This window comes from Osmerus mordax, chromosome 17, assembly GCF_038355195.1.
Source record: "Osmerus mordax isolate fOsmMor3 chromosome 17, fOsmMor3.pri, whole genome shotgun sequence".
Lineage (NCBI taxonomy): Eukaryota > Metazoa > Chordata > Actinopteri > Osmeriformes > Osmeridae > Osmerus > Osmerus mordax.
In genome coordinates this window covers 1,778,103-1,797,678 of record NC_090066.1, presented here as the reverse complement: position 1 = coordinate 1,797,678, position 19,576 = coordinate 1,778,103, and the positions used below count along the sequence as shown (strand labels likewise).

The 19,576-nt window shown below is 44.9% G+C and overlaps 2 protein-coding genes across 2 annotated transcripts in view; both read left to right on the top strand.

Moving 5' to 3' along the window:
- Positions 1–16,846, top strand: part of col7a1l (collagen type VII alpha 1-like) — a 49,329-nt gene extending 32,483 nt beyond the window's left edge. Inside the window, exons 73-110 of the mRNA XM_067254942.1 lie at positions 87–131; positions 585–659; positions 1,203–1,259; positions 1,403–1,447; positions 1,741–1,821; positions 2,585–2,638; positions 4,328–4,384; positions 4,494–4,547; positions 4,718–4,753; positions 4,861–4,960; positions 5,060–5,646; positions 5,767–5,802; positions 6,407–6,433; positions 6,590–6,649; positions 7,182–7,307; positions 7,411–7,482; positions 8,364–8,399; positions 8,512–8,571; positions 8,699–8,743; positions 8,881–8,916; positions 9,387–9,422; positions 9,516–9,572; positions 9,678–9,749; positions 9,988–10,059; positions 10,220–10,255; positions 10,360–10,440; positions 10,536–10,589; positions 10,719–10,772; positions 10,863–10,925; positions 11,001–11,063; positions 11,226–11,342; positions 12,480–12,557; positions 12,866–12,919; positions 13,079–13,127; positions 13,726–13,962; positions 15,033–15,098; positions 16,033–16,218; positions 16,449–16,846. Of these exons, the coding sequence (XP_067111043.1) occupies positions 87–131; positions 585–659; positions 1,203–1,259; positions 1,403–1,447; positions 1,741–1,821; positions 2,585–2,638; positions 4,328–4,384; positions 4,494–4,547; positions 4,718–4,753; positions 4,861–4,960; positions 5,060–5,646; positions 5,767–5,802; positions 6,407–6,433; positions 6,590–6,649; positions 7,182–7,307; positions 7,411–7,482; positions 8,364–8,399; positions 8,512–8,571; positions 8,699–8,743; positions 8,881–8,916; positions 9,387–9,422; positions 9,516–9,572; positions 9,678–9,749; positions 9,988–10,059; positions 10,220–10,255; positions 10,360–10,440; positions 10,536–10,589; positions 10,719–10,772; positions 10,863–10,925; positions 11,001–11,063; positions 11,226–11,342; positions 12,480–12,557; positions 12,866–12,919; positions 13,079–13,127; positions 13,726–13,962; positions 15,033–15,098; positions 16,033–16,218; positions 16,449–16,468 (3,084 nt within the window). The 3' untranslated portion in view covers positions 16,469–16,846. The remainder of the gene's footprint in view (positions 1–86; positions 132–584; positions 660–1,202; positions 1,260–1,402; positions 1,448–1,740; positions 1,822–2,584; positions 2,639–4,327; positions 4,385–4,493; positions 4,548–4,717; positions 4,754–4,860; positions 4,961–5,059; positions 5,647–5,766; positions 5,803–6,406; positions 6,434–6,589; positions 6,650–7,181; positions 7,308–7,410; positions 7,483–8,363; positions 8,400–8,511; positions 8,572–8,698; positions 8,744–8,880; positions 8,917–9,386; positions 9,423–9,515; positions 9,573–9,677; positions 9,750–9,987; positions 10,060–10,219; positions 10,256–10,359; positions 10,441–10,535; positions 10,590–10,718; positions 10,773–10,862; positions 10,926–11,000; positions 11,064–11,225; positions 11,343–12,479; positions 12,558–12,865; positions 12,920–13,078; positions 13,128–13,725; positions 13,963–15,032; positions 15,099–16,032; positions 16,219–16,448) is intronic.
- Positions 16,847–18,923: 2,077 nt separating this feature from the next.
- ucn3l (urocortin 3, like) lies at positions 18,924–19,485 on the top strand. The gene is made up of 2 exons (XM_067254941.1): positions 18,924–18,946; positions 19,101–19,485. The coding sequence occupies exons 1-2, from the start codon at positions 18,924–18,926 to the stop codon at positions 19,483–19,485; spliced, it is 408 nt and encodes a 135-aa protein (XP_067111042.1).
- Positions 19,486–19,576: the final 91 nt, after the last annotated feature.

Below are 19,576 nucleotides of genomic sequence, written 5' to 3'. Positions count from 1 at the left end.
TCCAAAAGGTCGATATGGAACAGTGTTGACAGACATGTTCTACAAAAAAAAACTTGACAACTTGTAACTCTGACGTTCTTAACCAGGGCAAGGGACATAAAGGACGTCACAAAAGACAAAGACGACGGCCGGTAAACTCCTGAACGTGAAGCCTTCACCCTCCACTGCACACTGACGCTGTCTAGCTATGAACCCTGTCTGTTCCTTAACAAGCACCCTGTGACTGAGTTAGCAGTCTCTTTCCCCTAACCTCCCCTAACCTCAGGTGCCTAAACATCACTAATGGACTGATTTTACGTACAGTCTCTACAAATGCTGTATTTAATCTAAATTGAACCTGAACTAATTGGAGTATTATTTCGCTTTTAACAAACCCTGTGTGTAAATATTATTTGGTGTTACATATCATGATTTTTGCTAAACTAAAAGCATGCCCCTTTTCTTAATGACTGTGTCAATTTTGTCATAAATGGTTCCACATTTGTGTGTCATTACAACTCTCGCTGGACTCTCTGCTGTTGCCAGTAGTATTAATACTTCTCTCATGACTCACTGATTGTATTGCATTGTATCTCTTGATTAAGACAAGTAATCAGGAAGGGGGTGAGGAAGAGGGGGAGGAAGATTACGATGGCGAGGAATACGGCTATGAATATGAGGTGAGTGGTTGTCAAGGAAGAAGATAGACTTGGCACAATGTGTCCTTAACTACAACCCTCTAATTAAGAGAGTCTCACTTTACAATCCCTCCAAGACCACTTCCTTCTTCAGTTAAGGTCACGATTGGTTATACATGAGTACCCAGAATGCTCGGGCACCCACGTAAACGTCGAAACTTTGGCAGGTTCCTAATTACATGTTATTCTTCTGAAGCGTGTGTCTGACCTGCCAGGGGCTTTAGCAAGGTCCCTAGAGACAGGAAGTGATGTCGATCTTCTCCCACACAACATGATGGGAGAGTAAATGGTGTCGTATGGGTGATTAATATCACACCCACACGCAAAATGGTTAAATTAATGATTAAAAAATTATGATTGTGCACTGCACTATTAAGAGATGAACCACATTTAGGATTAATTGTGGGTGTCCAAAACTTGTACTTAAAAGTATTTAGTGAGCTAGAATGACATACTCCCTCTGTGACATCCAAAACACTTGGACAGTTGATGTGGCTGACAGTTGATCTCGCTTTTTTGAAACAGGACGAGTTGTTCACCGACGAGCCCTTCCTATCAGAAGAGGAGAGAGGGAATGAACAGGTACCCTTACTTACTGTCAAGTTTATTCAGAGTCAAATAGTGCACTTCCAATTTCAACTCACGTAAATTCATGTTAAATTATGTATCCACTGTTTAATTCAGTTGAGGATCACTTGGTTATAGATTTTCCTCCCATCTTGCAGTTTGTAGTCGCCACAGAAAGTTCATCACCTTTAATGAGCAAAGAGGTGAGCACATTCAGTTGCGAGTTCCACCTCGGGCATATCACTCAAACTCAAAAAACTTAAATTACATTTACTTGGAATGTAACTAGAATAGTGAAACTGGCCAGGAATGACAGCAAAACAATGGCCTTTCTGTACTGACAAACCAAAAAAAGACTGTTTTGACCCTGCCCCCTTTGTCCATATTCAATCAAGATAAAGAGATTACATGTAAGATTAAAACTGGAGATGGTTGCTTTCTTTGGAGATGCAAGTTTTCTGTCATGTTAGATTAAGACTTGTGTTTTCCTCTCCAGGAGCAGTTGGTCTCCACGGCTACAGCAGAGGAGACGGTCTCCACGGCTACAGCAGGGCAGACACCAGATGGAGCAGGAGAGGTACAGTAACTACACCCTAACTACACCCTAACTACACCATAACTACACCCTAACTACACCCTAACTACACCATAACTACACCCTAACTACACCCTAACTACACTCTAACTACACCCTAACTACACCCTAACTACACCATAACTACACCCTAACTACACTCTAACTACACCCTAACTACACTCTAACTACACCCTAACTACACCCTAACTACACCCTAACTACACTCTAACTACACCCTAACTACACCCTAACTACACTCTAACTACACCATAACTACACCCTAACTACACCTTAACTACACCCTAACTACACTCTAACTACACCCTAACTACACCCTAACTACACCCTAACTACACCCTAACTACACTCTAACTACACCATAACTACACCCTAACTACACCTTAACTACACCCTAACTACACTCTAACTACACCCTAACTAAACCCTAACTACACCTTAACTACACCCTAACTACACTCTAACTACACCCTAACTACACTCTAACTACACCATAACTACACCCTAACTACACCTTAACTACACCCTAACTACACTCTAACTACACCCTAACTACACTCTAACTACACCCTAACTACACTCTAACTACACCATAACTACACCCTAACTACACCTTAACTACACCCTAACTACACTCTAACTACACCCTAACTAAACCCTAACTACACCTTTGGCGTGTTGAAAGACATCCTGATGATGAATCCTGTCCTACATGTTTCTCATCCATCATGTCCTTCAAACGCAGGAGACCTTCCCAACCCTCACTCCTCCTCCAATCACAACGGAAGAAGCGGAGAAGGTAAGACTGGGTTAGATTCCACTCCGTCGAGCCTCTGTCCAAGCGGTGTGTTTCATCACTAACCACGTCCTCTCCCACACCTGTCCGGGAATCAATTGCTCTGTTCCGTCGGAGTGTGTTGTAGTTGCATGGACGCGACTTGCAAGAGCCTGAAGGAAATGAGTCATTGGTATTCCCAAAACATTCATGAATGTCTTCTCCAATTTATGTATTTCCTGTTAATACCAAATGACAAATCATTTTCTTGATCTTGGCACCTTCAGACCCTTTTCTAAAATGAAATCTTGTCTTTACTAACATTTGTGAAAATTTCACCAGTGCAAAAGAGTACCACCATGTACAACTTAAAGAAACATATAGAGACTCAAAAACGTTCACAAACCGTAGTTAGAAAAGGATACTCATAGTTTTCAGTCAGCTTGCGATGGACAACAGCATGCACTGAGCATGTTCTCTAAACTCTGCTTGAATGGGAATGTAAAACTTTCAACCAAACTTATCACTCTTTATGAATGATACAACATTTGAAGAAAGGTATCCCAAAAATATACACGTTTTTAATATTTTCTCTTTTTTATTTTGACTTTTTTTCCTGACACAGGCCATATCCTAAATCCTGACTTTTTGTGACTATTGAGCTGTAATCATATGTAAGCAAATGAATGTTGCTTGGAAAGTATGTATAAACTGTGAAGTGTATCGCTGGTGATGAGCTGCTTGTCCCGAACTTGACCAGAGTAACATGAGGAGGAAGTCTTTTCCGTCGCGCAATGATGATGTCAGTCGCCCAGGTCAACGCCCATGACAGGAATCATGCCTTATACCAGGTGTCTATTAGCATGTGGTTTAGCGGGTAATTTCTTCAAGAGAAATTTAACATTAAAGTAACATTTGAAAATAACACATCAAGTCCAAATGTTATTCACATTCGAAATTCCAACCATTGGATGTTCATTTAATTGTAGCTTTACTTTGCATAATCTTATTTATTTATTACAGACCAAACTTTCTTTCCCCCCAGCCTCACTAGTTCTCATTAAGGTATACTTATTATTTTTCGCCTAACTCAGTTTCCTGATATTAGTTTATATCTGCAGAACTCAATCCATCATCCAAAACATATTTATTAAAAACTTGGGAAAAGATTGTATTTTGTTTATTTTCTCCTTCAGGAAAACTGAGTGTATAAGCGCTGTTACCATTATTCCAAATAGAAAACTACATTAATGTCCTCCTCTTTTACCTTATTTTCACTGGTGAAATTTTCATGCTAGGAAATCTTCCTTTTGTATTTAACCTGCGTGTGCATGTCAAGTCAGTAAACATGTTCAAATGTCTCCCTGAACAAGTCTACGAGTCTTTCTTGAAATCTACTGTCATAATCATATACGTCCCATTACATTAAATGTGGTTTTATTTGCACTTTTGGCAGCACTTGACACAAAGGTTACATTAACTACCAGACAACAACACTGTAGTTACCTACACACACATAGAAACTATATGAGCTACAGGAACTAACTAACTGTAATGTTAACTAACTACATTCAACTTCATTGCACTTCAGATCATCATGTACTCAATGGGCTTTCCAGGGCTAAGTGGATGTTAACATTAATCTTGAGGCGCAGACACACTTACGTACAAGGTTTCTGAAAGACCCACATGTTTGTGATTGGTGTAAACCAGCAGGTGCCTCTATCCAAAGTAAGGGTAAGGAAGGAAGCACGAAGGCCTGGTTACACGGTAAGTGCAATGGCTGTTAATGATCTTATAGGCTGTCTTATTAAACTGTAGAGTTCACGCAACATCATTGGAAAATACAGGAATCCTAAGTGGTTTGTGGTGTTTCCAGGCATACATGCCAGGACCCCAAGGAGGAAGAAACCGATTCAAGGATGCACGAAACGTAAATTGATTTACTCATCGATTATTTAACTAATATAAATCATTTACACCTTTTCTTTAGTCAGATCAGTATGTTATGCCCTAGTGAACGCTGGGATCAGAATTGGAATAGTTTCACTATGAAGTAAAACATTTATAAATGTAAACTTTTTTTAATTTTGTCTTTAAAAGTCACAATCTGGAGCAAGAGGCCAGGAGATGCTGAATGTAGGTGCAGTTCCTTATTAGATACAATGTTAATCCTATCACCTTATAGGAGGAATGTTAAACTTCTTCCAAACATGATTTATTTATATCATCATATGTGGTTACAGAGAAATAAACAGGAAAACAGCAACCCGGAATCTCACACTGACACCTCTCCAGAGAGAGAGAGGAGGAGAGGGGAGGCAAGGGAGAGAGAACAGGAGAGGGGGAGGGGGGAAGAGAGGGAAGAGAGGGAGAGGAAGAGAGGGGAGGTGAGTGTGAGAGGACGGGAGAGGGTGAGGGGGGGAGAGATGCGTACAGAGGCAGGGGATGAGAGAGAAGGACCTGAAACAACCCCAGAGAGTGAGAGGCCGTGGCAGAGGGAGGCAGACGAGGAGATCTGGGAGACGAGGGAGGAGAGGGAGGAGAGGGAGGAGAGCGACGTGGTGGAGAAGGAAAGAGCCGGAACAGAGCACGAAGGAGAGCAGGACCCTGACGCAGAGTTTGAGGAAGAGGAGGAGAGAAGCGGAGACTACGATTGGGAGGGAGAGGAAGATGTGGACAGAGAGACAGACAGGATGGAGATGGAGAGAGAAAGGGAGAGGATGGAGATGGAGAGAGAGAGGATGGAGCTGGAGAAAGAGAGGGATGCAGAGCTGGAGTTGGAAAGAGAGAAAATTGAGAAGGAGAAAATGGAGAGAGAGAAAATTGAGAGAGAGATCATGGAGAGGGAGAAAGAGCTGGAAACAGACAGGGTAGAGACAGAGGGTCCGGGAGAAAGAGATCTGGATAGAGAGAGAGAGGAGTGGGAAAGAGAAAGGGAAGAGATGGAAAGACAGAGAGGAGGAGAGGACGGATATGATGGGGAAGCAGGGGGGACAAGATACCCTGGTCCAGAATATTTCCATCTAAAGGTATGTAACCTACAGTTCAAAACCACCCCAAAAAACAAGACATATATTTTGTTTTACATCTGATACATAGAAACTACGTTCTTACGTTCTACTGTTCCTATTCTGTCCCTGTTTTTGAAGGGTGGCCCAGGGGAAAATGGACTTCCTGGACCAAAGGTGAAAACTGTAATGTTAATGATCCTAAACAACACAGTCAATCTTGATAAAAGCTCTTTTATCAAGAACTGAAGATGATCAAACCATGGAGACTGCCCCAGCAAACCTGTTTGCATTATAATCAGATCCTTTACATTGACAATTTAATGTGACAGTTGAAATACTCCTGATATCAGTTAAATGAAAGGTTAATGACTGCTTTGTTGGATCGGTCTTAACACACGTGTTTCCATAGCCAGCGGTTCCTAGGAGATATAATGTCACAACATCAGATGTATCACTACTGCTCCCGCCTACTCACATCTGCCACCCAATGACGTCACACCCCTCCTGTCAATCAAACAGCTTCGCTCGGATAGAACCCTGCCCTTTGATGTTGCCAGAGTTCTATTTTGGATTTCTGATTCGCCGTGACGGCTAGATTAGCACACACAATTCCCAGTTAGCTAGGCACACTGATATGAAAGTTATCCTTGGAAACAATGTGTTCTTTTTTATCCCAAGTTGTTTAACAGACGCTGCTGCTTTGGTAAAAAAAAATTGATGAGCTGTAGATAGGGCCTCGCGGCAACTGTCTAACACCCATTACTCTGTGTTTATTCAGGGTGAAATTGGCGAGAGGGGTCAAAAGGTATGTTTGTATAATTCAAATGCACATGAACTCAATCAACAATCAGTGGAATATAAACTGAGAAGTGGCTTTTTGGACCATTCAGGTATGTCAGGTTTGTCAGGTATTAGGAGTGCAGTATCTGTGTGTTTGTGACTGTTGTGTTTGTGGGGTCAGGGAGAGCCAGGACTGGGCCACAGAGGCCCAGAAGGTCAGGCTGGACCACCAGGACAGAAGGTAGACCTCATCCTGTCTGCCTGCCTGCCAGCCTGTTGGTCTGTCTGCCAGCCTGTCGGTCTGTCTGTCTGTCTGCCAGTCTGTCTGTCTGTCTGTCTGTCTGCCAGCCTGTCGGTCTGTCTGTCTGTCTGCCAGCCTGTCGGTCTGTCTGTCTGCCTGTCTGTCTGCCAGCCTGTCGGTCTGTCTGTCTGTCTGCCAGCCTGTTGGTCTGTCTGCCAGCCTGTCGGTCTGTCTGTCTGTCTGTCTGCCAGCCTGTCGGTCAGTCTGTCTGTCTGTCTGTCTGCCAGCCTGTCGGTCTGTCTGTCTACCTGTTTGTCTATCTCTCTCATATCTTTCTCATTCTCCACAACTCTCAGTTTTTCTCTATCACTATCAATTGAATTGAAAACACAGTTAGTGAGCATGAAAACAGAATGTAAATAATTAATCCCCCCCCAACCCATCACTCTCTCTCTCTCTCTCTCTCTCTCTCTCCCTCTCTCTCTCTCTCTCTCTCTCTCTCTCTCTCTCTCTCTCTCTCTCTCTCTCTCAGGGCGAGCCAGGTGAACCCGGCCCCCCTGGGGCTCAAGGTATTCAGGGTATCAGCGGTAACCCAGGGACGCCAGGTTCTCAGGGCCCACGAGGCCAGCCAGGTGACCCAGGAGAGCCGGGGAGAGAGGTATAGAGCAACAGCGCCTCTTCTCTATCGAATAGAACGACGACTAGAACAGCTACTTCATTCTTCGTCCGCATAACCGGTCATGAACGTGTCTCCTCTGCAGGGAGACAGAGGAAGGCGGGGGAAGAACGGCTCGCCTGGGACCCTCGGAGGACCCGGAGCACCTGGAGCACTGGTACGGTGTCGAGAAACAGGAACCTTAGCTTAGCCTTGCACTGTGTTACATAGGGTGACACCAGACGTCCTCTTTTACCCGGACATGTCCTCTTTTTGAGACCTAAAAAATGTGTCCGGCAGGGATTCCAAAATTGTCCGGGATTTTGCCTCGTCGGATATTATTATAACTATTAGGCCCTTACAAGTTTTGGAAAAGGTATCTCCCTTACGTTCCACCTTCTTGAGCGAGCTCTGACTGTAGAGAGAACTGTCAATGTGATCAGATGGTATCCCCCCCCCCCCCCCCCCCGCCCGTCGACGCAACGAAGTGTCCTTTTTTTCACAAACTCAAATCTGGTAACCCTATGTTACAGTAAGATGGGAGCGTCAGCTATAGCCTTATACAGTATATAGTTGATAATGTTAGCCTAACGTAGTCTTACACTGTGTAAAGTTGGTAACGTTAGCCTAGCGTAGTCTTACACTGTGTAAAGTTGGTAACATTAGCCTAGCGTAGTCTTACACTGTGTAAAGTTGGTAACATTAGCCTAGCGTAGCCTTACACTGTGTAAAGTTGGTAACGTTAGCCTAGCGTAGTCTTACACTGTGTAAAGTTGGTAACATTAGCCTAGCGTAGTCTTACACTGTGTAAAGTTGGTAACGTTAGCCTAGCGTAGTCTTACACTGTGTAAAGTTGGTAACATTAGCCTAGCGTAGTCTTACACTGTGTAAAGTTGGTAACATTAGCCTAGCGTAGCCTTACACTGTGTAAAGTTGGTAACGTTAGCCTAGCGTAGCCTTACACTGTGTAAAGTTGGTAACGTTAGCCTAGCGTAGCCTTCCTAACACTGTGTTGACTTGAGTAACGTGTGTCATGATGGATGTTTCCTGGGCTCACAGGGCCCGTCTGGCCTTCCGGGGACGAAGGGAGAGAAGGTGAGGTAGCCTAAGACCGATGCTATGCTAAGACCTACATGGAAACTTCTGCTGTACTTCTATACGCACGTTGCTCTGGATAAAATGTCAAAACGTAAATGTATTTTTCCAGGGTGACAACGTCCCAGGAGAACCTGGTGACAGAGGCATTGCCGGGATCCCAGGTCGAAGGGTGAGATGTTGATTCCCTGAAACACTACCACAGAGAAGAATCTGCCCATCATATTAATTATATATATTTGTATTATATATAGTATAGTAGATATAGTAATGTTTATTTATGATCTGTGCTGCTGCAGGGTGAAAAGGGCACCACAGGAGTTAAAGGAGCATTTGGAAACACAGTAAGTCACCGACATGAATCTTGAGATACAAAATTATTTTATTCGTAAATAATATATACCTATTAGTATCAGTACACGGATTTACTGTAATGACTAAGAGAAATTAGCTTTTCATTATATCAACCTTTCTCTCCTAGGGTCCAAAGGGCTTTGCTGGCAGTAAAGGGGAAAAGGTACTTAAGAGTCGGACTCCCTAAAATCTTTAACATGAAACATATATATTTAAATAACAAATACAGTTGGTGATCCACAGAAAAATATTTTCAGTCTGCTTTGGTTCCTGAAGATTATTATTTCTTTTGTTTTGTTTTTTAACTCAAGGAGATTCTTTTTGTTGGTTTGCTTTGACAAGACTGATGTTTGAGGCCTCAGTCAAAGTGTCAGCAAGTCTATCTCCCTTCGCCTCATATTGAAGGGTCCAGACAGCTATCACTTCTGTTACCTCAAAATTTCCTTGGAACATTTTGTCTTTCAACCTTTTCCACCAAGCTCAGCTACGGTCAGTCAGGTTTAGGTAGAAACTGGATCTGGAAAACTATAAATCACAAACACGAGATGTTTGAGAGAGGTGTGAACAGTATCTCCGTGTCTTTATAACATATTTTTTTATTAAGATTCTCCCCCAAAATGCCTCTCTTCACAGGGTGACATAGGTCTGCCAGGAATCACAGGCGAAAGGGTAGGATATACGAACAACATCTTCTTAACTCGCAGGTATAAATAATCCCAGCATGTTTGATGTGAAGGCTGACTGTTTCATGGCTCCTTACAGGGCAGCCCTCTCCAGATCCAAGGGCCTCGCGGGTACAAGGGGGGCAAAGGAGAAGGGGTGAGCTCACGGAGAGAGCTGGGGCTCGGGACGCAGGCCGCTACGAGAGCGACGCAGGGTGTGAGCACGGGAAATATGTTTTGATCGATTCGTCTCTGTTTTTAGGGAGTTCGAGGATCTCCGGGTTTCGACGGTGATAAAGGAGAAAAGGGCGAGGACGGACCCCCAGGGTTCAAGGTTCTGGATTTGTTAGTTTTCTAACATTTCACTGTTAAACTGCCAGCACAAATACAGAAGACGAAAAATCAGAAAATATGAACATGTTTATTAATATTCATGTCAAAGATCTGGGTGCCTAAGACATTTGCACAGTAATGTGAATCTACTCACAGTTACGTCAACATTAACACACACACTCCCACATTATACCCGCAGTGCCAATATTTAGTTTCACTGTGATGTGACATTACCTCAGGGCCTCAAAGGAGACGCAGGAACCAAAGGAGGCGTCGGGCCCTTTGGAGCCAGAGGTCCAGTCGGCCAGAAGGTCAGCACCAGTCTTCACTGGACCGTCTACAGTATTTAACAGCTTCCAAAGCAGCAATAACTACTTAGAAATATGCTTTGTAGCTATTGTTTTCTGTTTTACATGTATGAACAGGAAGTGGTACTACGATGTTGTGTTTTGGTTGTGTTTGTGTTGCCAGGGAGATACCGGGGAGCCTGGAGCCAATGGCGTCGTGGTGAGTCATTCTCTCCTAAATCACCTTTCTTACACCTAATAAAGTTTTGTCCATAAGATGTCTTGCAACAGTTGTGGTCATTCATTGGCTCATTGTCGTCACAGGGTCGCAATGGCAACAACGGATTGGATGGAGAGAAAGGGGACACAGGAGACGAAGGACAGCAAGGCCAGAAAGGAGACCAGGCGAGGATATAAACAGGCTCTGAGATAGCGTCCAGAATTGATGCTCATGTTTATTATCAGATAAGAAATATCTATTTTTGTACATTCCTGTGCAGGGGGACATGGGCGAGCCAGGGTTACCGGGAGACACTGGGGAGAAAGGAGAGAAGGTGAGGATGTATGAAAATAGACGGGAGCTCGTTACAGGGATTATCGTCAAACGATAATTGGAGAAGTATTTCTGTAATGCCTGTCTGTAAACTCTGTTGTTGAGCTTGGCTGCTCGTGTGTCTGGACAGGGCTTCCGTGGTCTCCCTGGACGCATGGGGAGTCTGGGGTTGGAAGGAGACAAGGTGAGTCATGATGTAGAACTTTCTGGCACGCAGGAAAAGTCAGTTATCCTATGAGCTTGTTCTGAACGCTGTCGTGTTGTTCTCACCAAGGGGGATATGGGCTTTCCTGGCACCCCAGGAAACCCAGGTCTCAATGGACTGACAGGTCGGAAGGTGAGTTCCATGCTGGCACACACATGAGCACACTTCCTGTACGTAGAAACGTCCTTTAAATGTCCTTGTTGACAGGGTGACAAAGGAGATGGAGGCCTAAATGGCGTGGAGGGTTCCCCGGGGGTGAGAGGAGAAAAGGTTGGTCAACACTAGCTGTCAAACTATGTTCTTACACACGGTTTATTCTGTTTGGAAACATGAATGGTGTCACAGCATCAAAACCTTACATGTCCAGCTCATGTTTGGTTGTGATCAAACGTTTCTGTTGGTTCCCATAATGCAGTGTGTCTTGTCCTGTAGGGGGCCACAGGTTTCGCTGGGTTCCCAGGGTTCAAAGGGTCTTCAGGGGCCACAGGGATGGATGGAGAGCAGGGCCATCCAGGGCCTGCAGGGCCCAGGGGCTCCCCAGGACACAAGGTGGGACACACGGGTGTATCAGGGTGTCGTGTCGGACATGTGGACAGGACATGTGGACAGGACATGTGGACAGGACATGTGGACAGGACATGTGGACATGTGGACAGGACATGTGGACAGGACATGTGGACAGGACATGTGGACAGGACATGTGGACATGTGGACAGGACATGTGGACAGGACATGTGGACAGGACATGTGGACAGGACATGTGGACAGGACATGGGGACAGGACATGTGGACAGGACATGTGGAAATGTGGACAGGACATGTGGACAGGACATGTGGACATGTGGACAGGACATGTGGACAGGACATGTGGACAGGACATGTGGACAGGACATGTGGACAGGCACACACTGAGATGTAAAAGGATGTTGTGTCAAACGTGGGCAAGCACAAAACTAGCCGATCACCCTCTATTATAAACACACACACACAACCTAGTGTACATTTTCCTAGTGTATAAATCTTCAACAGCTATATTTGTGTCCAGAAACCTGACTCACTTAAGGAAAACTGGGGACGGTGACAAACTGGAGAATGAAGCGAGCTTGATTACAGACAACACATCTGTCTGTGGTGTGTGACAGTGAGAAGGGTTCTTATGTATACAAACCCTTGCTGCTGCTGCTCCTAATTAACTCACAGAGAGACTAGGCTATTTCTGCCTATGGGGGGAAACTAAACAAAGTTTCAAACTGAATAGCATGCAAATGCCTCCTTTCAGCAACAATTAGCAGCCTCTTGATGTTGATTGGTCAGATCTTTAACAAGGTCTTTCCAAGGGGACAGTTAATTGGGGTCCGTTTTTGATGCGTTGTCTGTTTAGAATCTGTAGTGGATACAAGTACGAGCCTAATTATGAGTCAAAGTTATACCTATCCACAGAGGACAGCAGTGTCCTAATCCTGTCCATGTCGCTGTTAAAAGTTTTCGTGCAAATGAATGAACAGACTGAGGTCTGTGTATGTCCGTGTGTGTACGAGCACAGGCCTGCGTGCTATTTCACATGTGTGTGTTTCAATGGAAGTTAAATTGTCTAATTGTCTTCCTCGGGGAGAGAGGGGCGGGCGAGGGACATTGTACATGTGTGTCTTCAAACACAACGTGACTCGTCTAATGTCTTTCCCTCAGGGAGAGAGGGGCAGGCGAGGTAGAGGGAAACCGTGCCAGAGGGGTCTTTCTGGCACTGCTGGACTGAAGGGGGATAAGGTAAGGCAGCCTGAGACACAGCTGAACCAGCCACGCACCGCGTCGCCACGACGCCGTAACAACACGGCCGTCTAAACCTAACTCCAGCCAATCAGACCTAACTCCAGCCAATCAGACCCAACTCCAGCCAATCAGACCTAACTCTAGTCAGTCAGACCTAACTCCAGCCAATCAGACCTAACTCTAGTCAGGCAGACACCCCAGTGTCCACTCCCACCTGCGTATCTTGAGTAGTCTTTGCCATAAATAATTGATGAACCGAGAGACTGGAGATGCACGCACGATAGAAACGTTTGTTGTCTCTGCAGGGGAAGTTTGGACCAGACGGAGCCAAGGGAGACAAGGGAGAACCAGGCCTGTCGGTAAGTAGGAACCTGCATCCTGCATCCTCCCTCAGGGACTCCCATGTAGACTGAAGCTAAGCAAACAGGGACCGTGTACAGATTGAGGCTTGACCTGAGGGCGTCGTGAGGACGACTGCCCCTAACTGTGACGCTGTTCTGGTCTTCTTATACCTTGAGGTTGAGAAGATGAAGGAACTGGTCACACAGGAGGTGGTGGAGAAGTGTGGTGAGTATGGGAGGCTGTGTGTGTGTGTGTGTGTGTGTGTGTGTGTGTGTGTGTGTGTGTGTGTGTGTGTGTGTGTGTGTGTGTGAGGGCATGTGGGCATGCACGTGCCTGCGTTTATAGAACCTTCTCATGTGTACATACATGCATGCCCTCATACAAAGATGAGATACATGATTGGTGGGCGCATGAGTGTTTATGTGCCTACACTACGTTTAAGCATGTGTGTTTATGTGCGTACACTACGTTTAAGCATGTGTGTTCTAGAACTCCCACTGCTGTAGCAAGGCACCCCCTGCAGTGTTCCATCTGGTGTGTTCTGGTGTGTTCTCTAAGCACCGAGACTGTGACATTGGAGTCATTCACAAGCACGAGACCAGCCTCAATGATCGTGCACCAGCACTACGCCCGACGCAATTCAGAATTAACACAGCAGTTATTATTGATTTAGGAGACCCGCCTAAAAACGTGTTAGATCCCTTTCTTATAACAACACGAGAACAACTTTACTACGAAGATTTATTATGCTCGGTTTAAAACCCGTTTCTATCTACCGTTTCATCTAGACATTTAAATCTGTGTGTGTGCGTGGGTGTTACAGGGACAGACTACCAGCGGATGGTTAAGTCCACAGGCCCTGCTACTGCAAGCTTGCTGGCTGGAGATGGAAGAGAGCTGGGGGACGTATCATCCCTCACTCGCAGCCGGCCCGAGCAAGAAAGGGGGAAGGAGAGAGAGGAGAGAATACTTGAAGAAGGAGTGTTGGGTTCCACACCCAGCTCTCCTCCACACATCCCTTCACAGGTGGATGGGACCCCACCCCAGGACAACCTCCCTGGTAACACCACCCATCGCTGCTGTCACCACAACATCGCAAACAAAAGAGGTACAGGACTGTGCAACAGTCTTTGGCACAAATGGAAATAAATGCTTTAAGAAATAATGAAATGTAAAAGACAAAACAAAAATGTTTTCAACATTGCACTTTTATACTGCCCTAACCCTAACCTATAAATACAGAAGACAAATTTACGTTCACGTAAAATTACGTTACATTCACGTGAAAAATGTGCCTAAGACTTTTGCACAGTCCTGTAGATTCAGACCAGGCCCTGCTATCTGCAGAATCCAGGGTCAACCAGAATAATGCATCTATTATGAGAAACTTCTTGATTGTGTGCTTTGTATTTCCTGCATTCATAAGTGAAATATAATGAACTCAACAATGACAGAGTACCGTTTCAGTCCGTGTTTCACGACACAGCAGATTCTCCGGGAACAAAAGGTTGAGGACAAATATAAGAAACGTACAGAAATAGAGAGAACGATGTCAGTGAAATGTTTCACATGAAACCCCCAGACAACGCTAACTTTTGCTGTCGATTCATATTTGTTATTCCACAATCAATAAATTATTTCCGCATGCGGAAATAATCAAAAATGGTCTTTTAACATCGCCATGGTCAAAGTCACGATGTGATTTACATATTCACAATGTTCAAAACAGCAACATCTGAAGTGTAACTTGATAGCTGAGCTACCGGTGTGTGACAAGTAAAACATGATAATGTACTCAAATTCACGCACACTCACACACACGTTACATTACACATTGATATGCTGAGCATACAAACAGACAGACCCCAGATAGGGACAAGGTCTGGATCTTTCGCTTTTCCCTCGGCGTTCCTCTATGACAGCATGAGCTGAAGAGCCTGTTCGCTAAACACTCCAGCTGAATCTTAACATCCTAAGTGGAGTGAGTGCAGAAAAGGTGAATGAATTCATCAAGAGGACCCTGTGTTGATTAGTGGAGTGTGAGTGGAACCCGACGGCCCCCACTTATACCTAAATGGTTTAATCCTCCTGTCTGTGAGTTAATGAGTCCCTTTTGCCTCCGGCTGCTAGACTCTGGCCTGGACGGGGGTGTGGAGAGGGCTCGGAGGCGCAGGAGAAGAGTTGAGAGAACGACAGGTGAACGACAAACGGATGAAGAGATTGGCATCTTTCACTCTCTTTTCCAGTCTTTTCTCTTTTTCAGTGTTTCCCCATCCTGTTCTCTCCTTCTCTGCGTGTTCAGCAGCTTCTCCTGTTCCCTGTCATCGGTCTGTAATGAGTGTGGAAGAACAGGAGAGTGAGGGGGCGAGAGATAAGACCACACTTTAATCCACTGATCAAAGTGTGTGTATGCGCGCGCGAGACTGTGTGTGTATGTCTGGGAAAAGTATGAATGGGTTTTTGCATAACCATTCCATCCAACAAGAAGGATGAAAGACAGACTAGGATGTGAGAACACAATCACTGACTCAGCCTCTGAAGAGGCTCAGACAAGTGACAGGCTGATAATATTCGACTGCTGCAATATCTTGTTCCTTCTCATTTTGTTAACTTGAAGGATTTATGGTAAATATTTAAAGGTATTGTTTGGGGTCATCCTGTACATTACCTTTCATTCTGAACACGTTTCCAAACCTTCCCTCTTGCACTGTAAGCCTAAGATGCACTAGAAAACATTTAGTCTAAACTACAGAGAGTCAGGTGGCTGAGCGGTGAGGGAGTTGGGCTAGTAATCAGAAGGTTGCCAGTTCGATTCCCGGCCGTGCCAAATGACGTTGTGTCCTTGGGCAAGGCACTTCACCCTACTTGCCTCGGGGGGGAATGTCCCTGTACTTACTGTAAGTCGCTCTGGATAAGAGCGTCTGCTAAATGACTAAATGTAAATGTAAAATGTAAATGTAAACTATCGCTTTCAAAACACAATGTAACAGCAAGGCCACATGTGTACCAGTGTGGTAACCTACCATCTCTTCCTTCCCGCCACACGGAACTACATTTCTGCCTTCACAGGATCAGTAGTCTGACAGGATTGACCTTTGACAGTATTGACCTTTGACCCCTGCTTTCACAGGATTGACCTTCGACCCCTGCCTGGAGCCGATGACGGAGGGGGGGTGTTCAGAGTATTCCCTGTTGTGGTACTACCACCCTGCCTCCGGGGCCTGCAGGCCGTTTGTGTACGGGGGCTGTGGGGGCAGCAGGAACAGCTTCGCCACCAAGCAGGAGTGTCAGGTGCATTGTGGGAAGGAGAGGCCAGGTAAGCAGCCAGGTGGAAGAGGCTGTAAAAGTGGTGATATTCTTTTGCAAAGGGGGGGAGGAGGGGGCAATGAGAGGGGTTGGGTCAGATTTCGAAGGGTGATTTGGGAGTTCTGATCCAATCAAGAAATATGTATATATTCTAACCAAATTTTTTGTATATATTTTACATTTAGTCATTTAGCATTTTACTAAACAAAAAATATTTCAAAGCGTTGCTTATGCCCACAGGTCTTCAGCCCAGAAGGTGAAGTGTCAGTCAAGACTGCAGTTTTTTTGTAAATGACCAAATGTACATTCTTAACATTTTTCTTTTGAGTCGAGTTTCTCATTTGTATTTAAAGTAAACTAAGTTTAACTATCAGATCATTTTACACTCACCATTTGTTTGTTATTAATAATTTTTCATATATTATTTGTAATTGTTTGGAGAAACTGTATTTTTACTGAGGGTTGATTTGATTTTGATTTATAAACATCACTGATTAGCCTTGAGACTACTGATAAATCGGTCATTTCACTGTACAACGCATACCATAACAAGCAATGAATGATTTTTACAACTGTGATACTGTGTACGTGAATCGATTTTACAAACTTGACTGTGAGTGTTACAAAATAAAGTGTCTCTGTGCGTGTACTGTGTGTTGTGTGTGTGTGTGTGTGACTACACACGTCTGCATATGTAGAGGGATGTGTGTGGGTGTGCATCGTGACCCTACTTGCTCCTGTATTTGGATAGTGTTCTATTTGGCTGTGATGAAGCTTGGCTTGTTTCCTGGTCTAAAGTCTCTCTGGTTGTCCTGTCCAGGAACTTCTCTCCTCTCGGTCACTTTGACAGAATGTCCTGCGGGCTGGAGGGCTCGAAGTCTGCTCCACGAACTGTCTCCTCCATCCCTGCCTCCCTCCCTCTCTCCCTCCCTCTCTTTCTCCCTCTCTCCCTCTCTTTCTCCCTCCCTCTCTCCCTCCCTCTCTCCCTCCCTCTCTCCCTCCCTCTCTCCCTCCCTCCCTCTCTCTCTCTCTCTCTCTCTCTCTCTCTCTCTCTCTCCCTCCCTCTCTTTCTCTATCTGGCGGCCTGTTTATCCGTTGGTCTGTCTGACTCCCTCCCCACCCATCTGTCTGTCAAATCATCCATCCATCATCCACCGTGCACCTTATATAAAAGAGATGTCAGATGGCTGAGCGGTTAGGGAATCGGGCTATTAATCACAAGGTTGCCGGTTCGATTCCCGGCCGTGCTGAATGACGTTGTGTCCTTGGGCAAGGCACTTCACCCTACTTGCCTCGGGAGGAATGTCCCTGTACTTACTGTAAGTCGCTCTGGATAAGAGTGTCTACTAAATGACTAAATGTAAATGTAACAAAACCTCCAGTATCCCAGAAGGCCGAGGGGGTGAAGTTACACGCTCGGAGGCTGCTTGACTGCCGACGCCTCTCTCCCAGTACATATGCCCTGGCAGCAGGGGGCGCTGTCAGGCAGGCTGAGAGCCAGATGACCAACCCAGCAAGGAAGTGAGAGGCTGTATGAGTGGACATGCCACCCACACAGACCGAGGGTGGAAGGGGATTCCTGAGAGGGGAGATGGGGGGGGTGGGGTTGACAAAGGGCCAAGCACACACAAAGTACAGCCTATCATTCTCATTAGTTTGCTTTTATTTGAAACGGAGTCAGTTAGGCCTAGGCTCAGTTTGGGATGTAATCTGTATGCAGTCTCAACAAGGGAACTGACTTATCCGGCTTAAACTAATATATCCATAGAATCGGCTCTTAACTGGAAGCTATATCCTTACCTAATCATATACATCAACCCATGTTACGACCGTAAAAAACGCCCACTATCTGGTACACTACTTTAATGAGCTTTTTCCTTGGAGGATGGACAGAGCTTGATTAACTGTCCAAGGACTTCAAAGAATATTAAAATAGTAGCTCAACGTTTTATTTCTGGAGGACCAATAACTATAGGATCCTTAACATTTTCTCTCTAAAATGGTTTCCTATTTTTAGACTTTCACGTTCTCCTCATCCCCTGACAAATTATGGGTGAAACATTCAATTTCGAAAGGCAGATGTCACCCTAGTCTAGTTTTGTCGTATTTCTAAACCAATTAACGTAAACTACGCATTTTGTGATATTGTGTTGTTTCACATGTATTAAGATTGTATTTTTAACAGTGTGTCAGTCTGTTCAATTATACCACCAACGTTTATTTTGAGGACGAAGAGCAATCTATGTGCCACTGTCCGTGGTACTGAAAATGACTTGATTTATTCACTTTTTTTAAACTTCGGCTTCTTGTGGGTTTGAATGAATGTGAAATATTGCCTAAAAATAACCGTGCGTGCTACAGCCTGCTGGGAGGTCCGCATGCATGAACTCTTTCAATGTATAACAGTAGGCGAAATCTTTGAGAGGAGAGCAGAGATGTCAACAGTGTGACGTTAGTGCTGGCGCATGATTGCGGTTCGATGGTCTCCTACTAAATGAATTCCCAACGAATGGATGAGCTAGCCAAATTACCGATCAGACGGTCCACACCGCTAGAGAGAGAAAGAGGTCGCAGTTAAAAACCTGAACTTGAGGATTTTCAAGATTTCAAAGCAACTTGTCTTGGGTACCTTCTTTAGCCTACTTTTCAGTTTTTGCGTCTGATTTTAAATTGCATCGCAAGGGAGTTGGTAAGTAGCCTACATTTTTTACCCACATGGCTTATCACTCATTGCCAAAGTATGTCGCCAAGACAAGACTACGTAATACTATTTTAGCCGAATGACAAAATAACTTACATACAAATATGTTTTCTCTTCGACTTGTAGGGCAGCATGTTGTCATTTCTTAGAACACTGGTCGTACTCTCAGTGCTGTGTACACCATCCTCCAGCCTTTGCCTCCGCCTGTACCAAACCCAGTCCAACCTACTTTGCGACAACGAGATCCTCGCCGCGATCAAGGGGGAAGAGGTTCCCAATGACTCCATGTCAGAAAGTTGGGGTTCTCTCTTCAAGACTGATGATCTCTCCTCGGCGGAGTCGCGAGAAAAACGGACTTACCCTCCTGCGAACTATCGGTACCTCAGTCAGACGCAGCTCAGGAGCAAGATGTTCCAAAACAGCGCGAAGAGTGACCGACGGAGCAAGTTTACCCTGTCCTTAGACGTCCCCACTAATATCATGAACATTCTCTTCGACATCGCCAAGTCCAAGAACCTACGCGCAAAAGCTGCGGACAATGCGCGGCTGATGGCACAGATTGGACGGAGAAAGTGACCACTCGAATAGACGGTTTGAATTAATTGCTCCAATTAACCAAGCCCAGTTTGGGCTATAGCCTAGGCTACGTCTTTATTGAATATTCGAT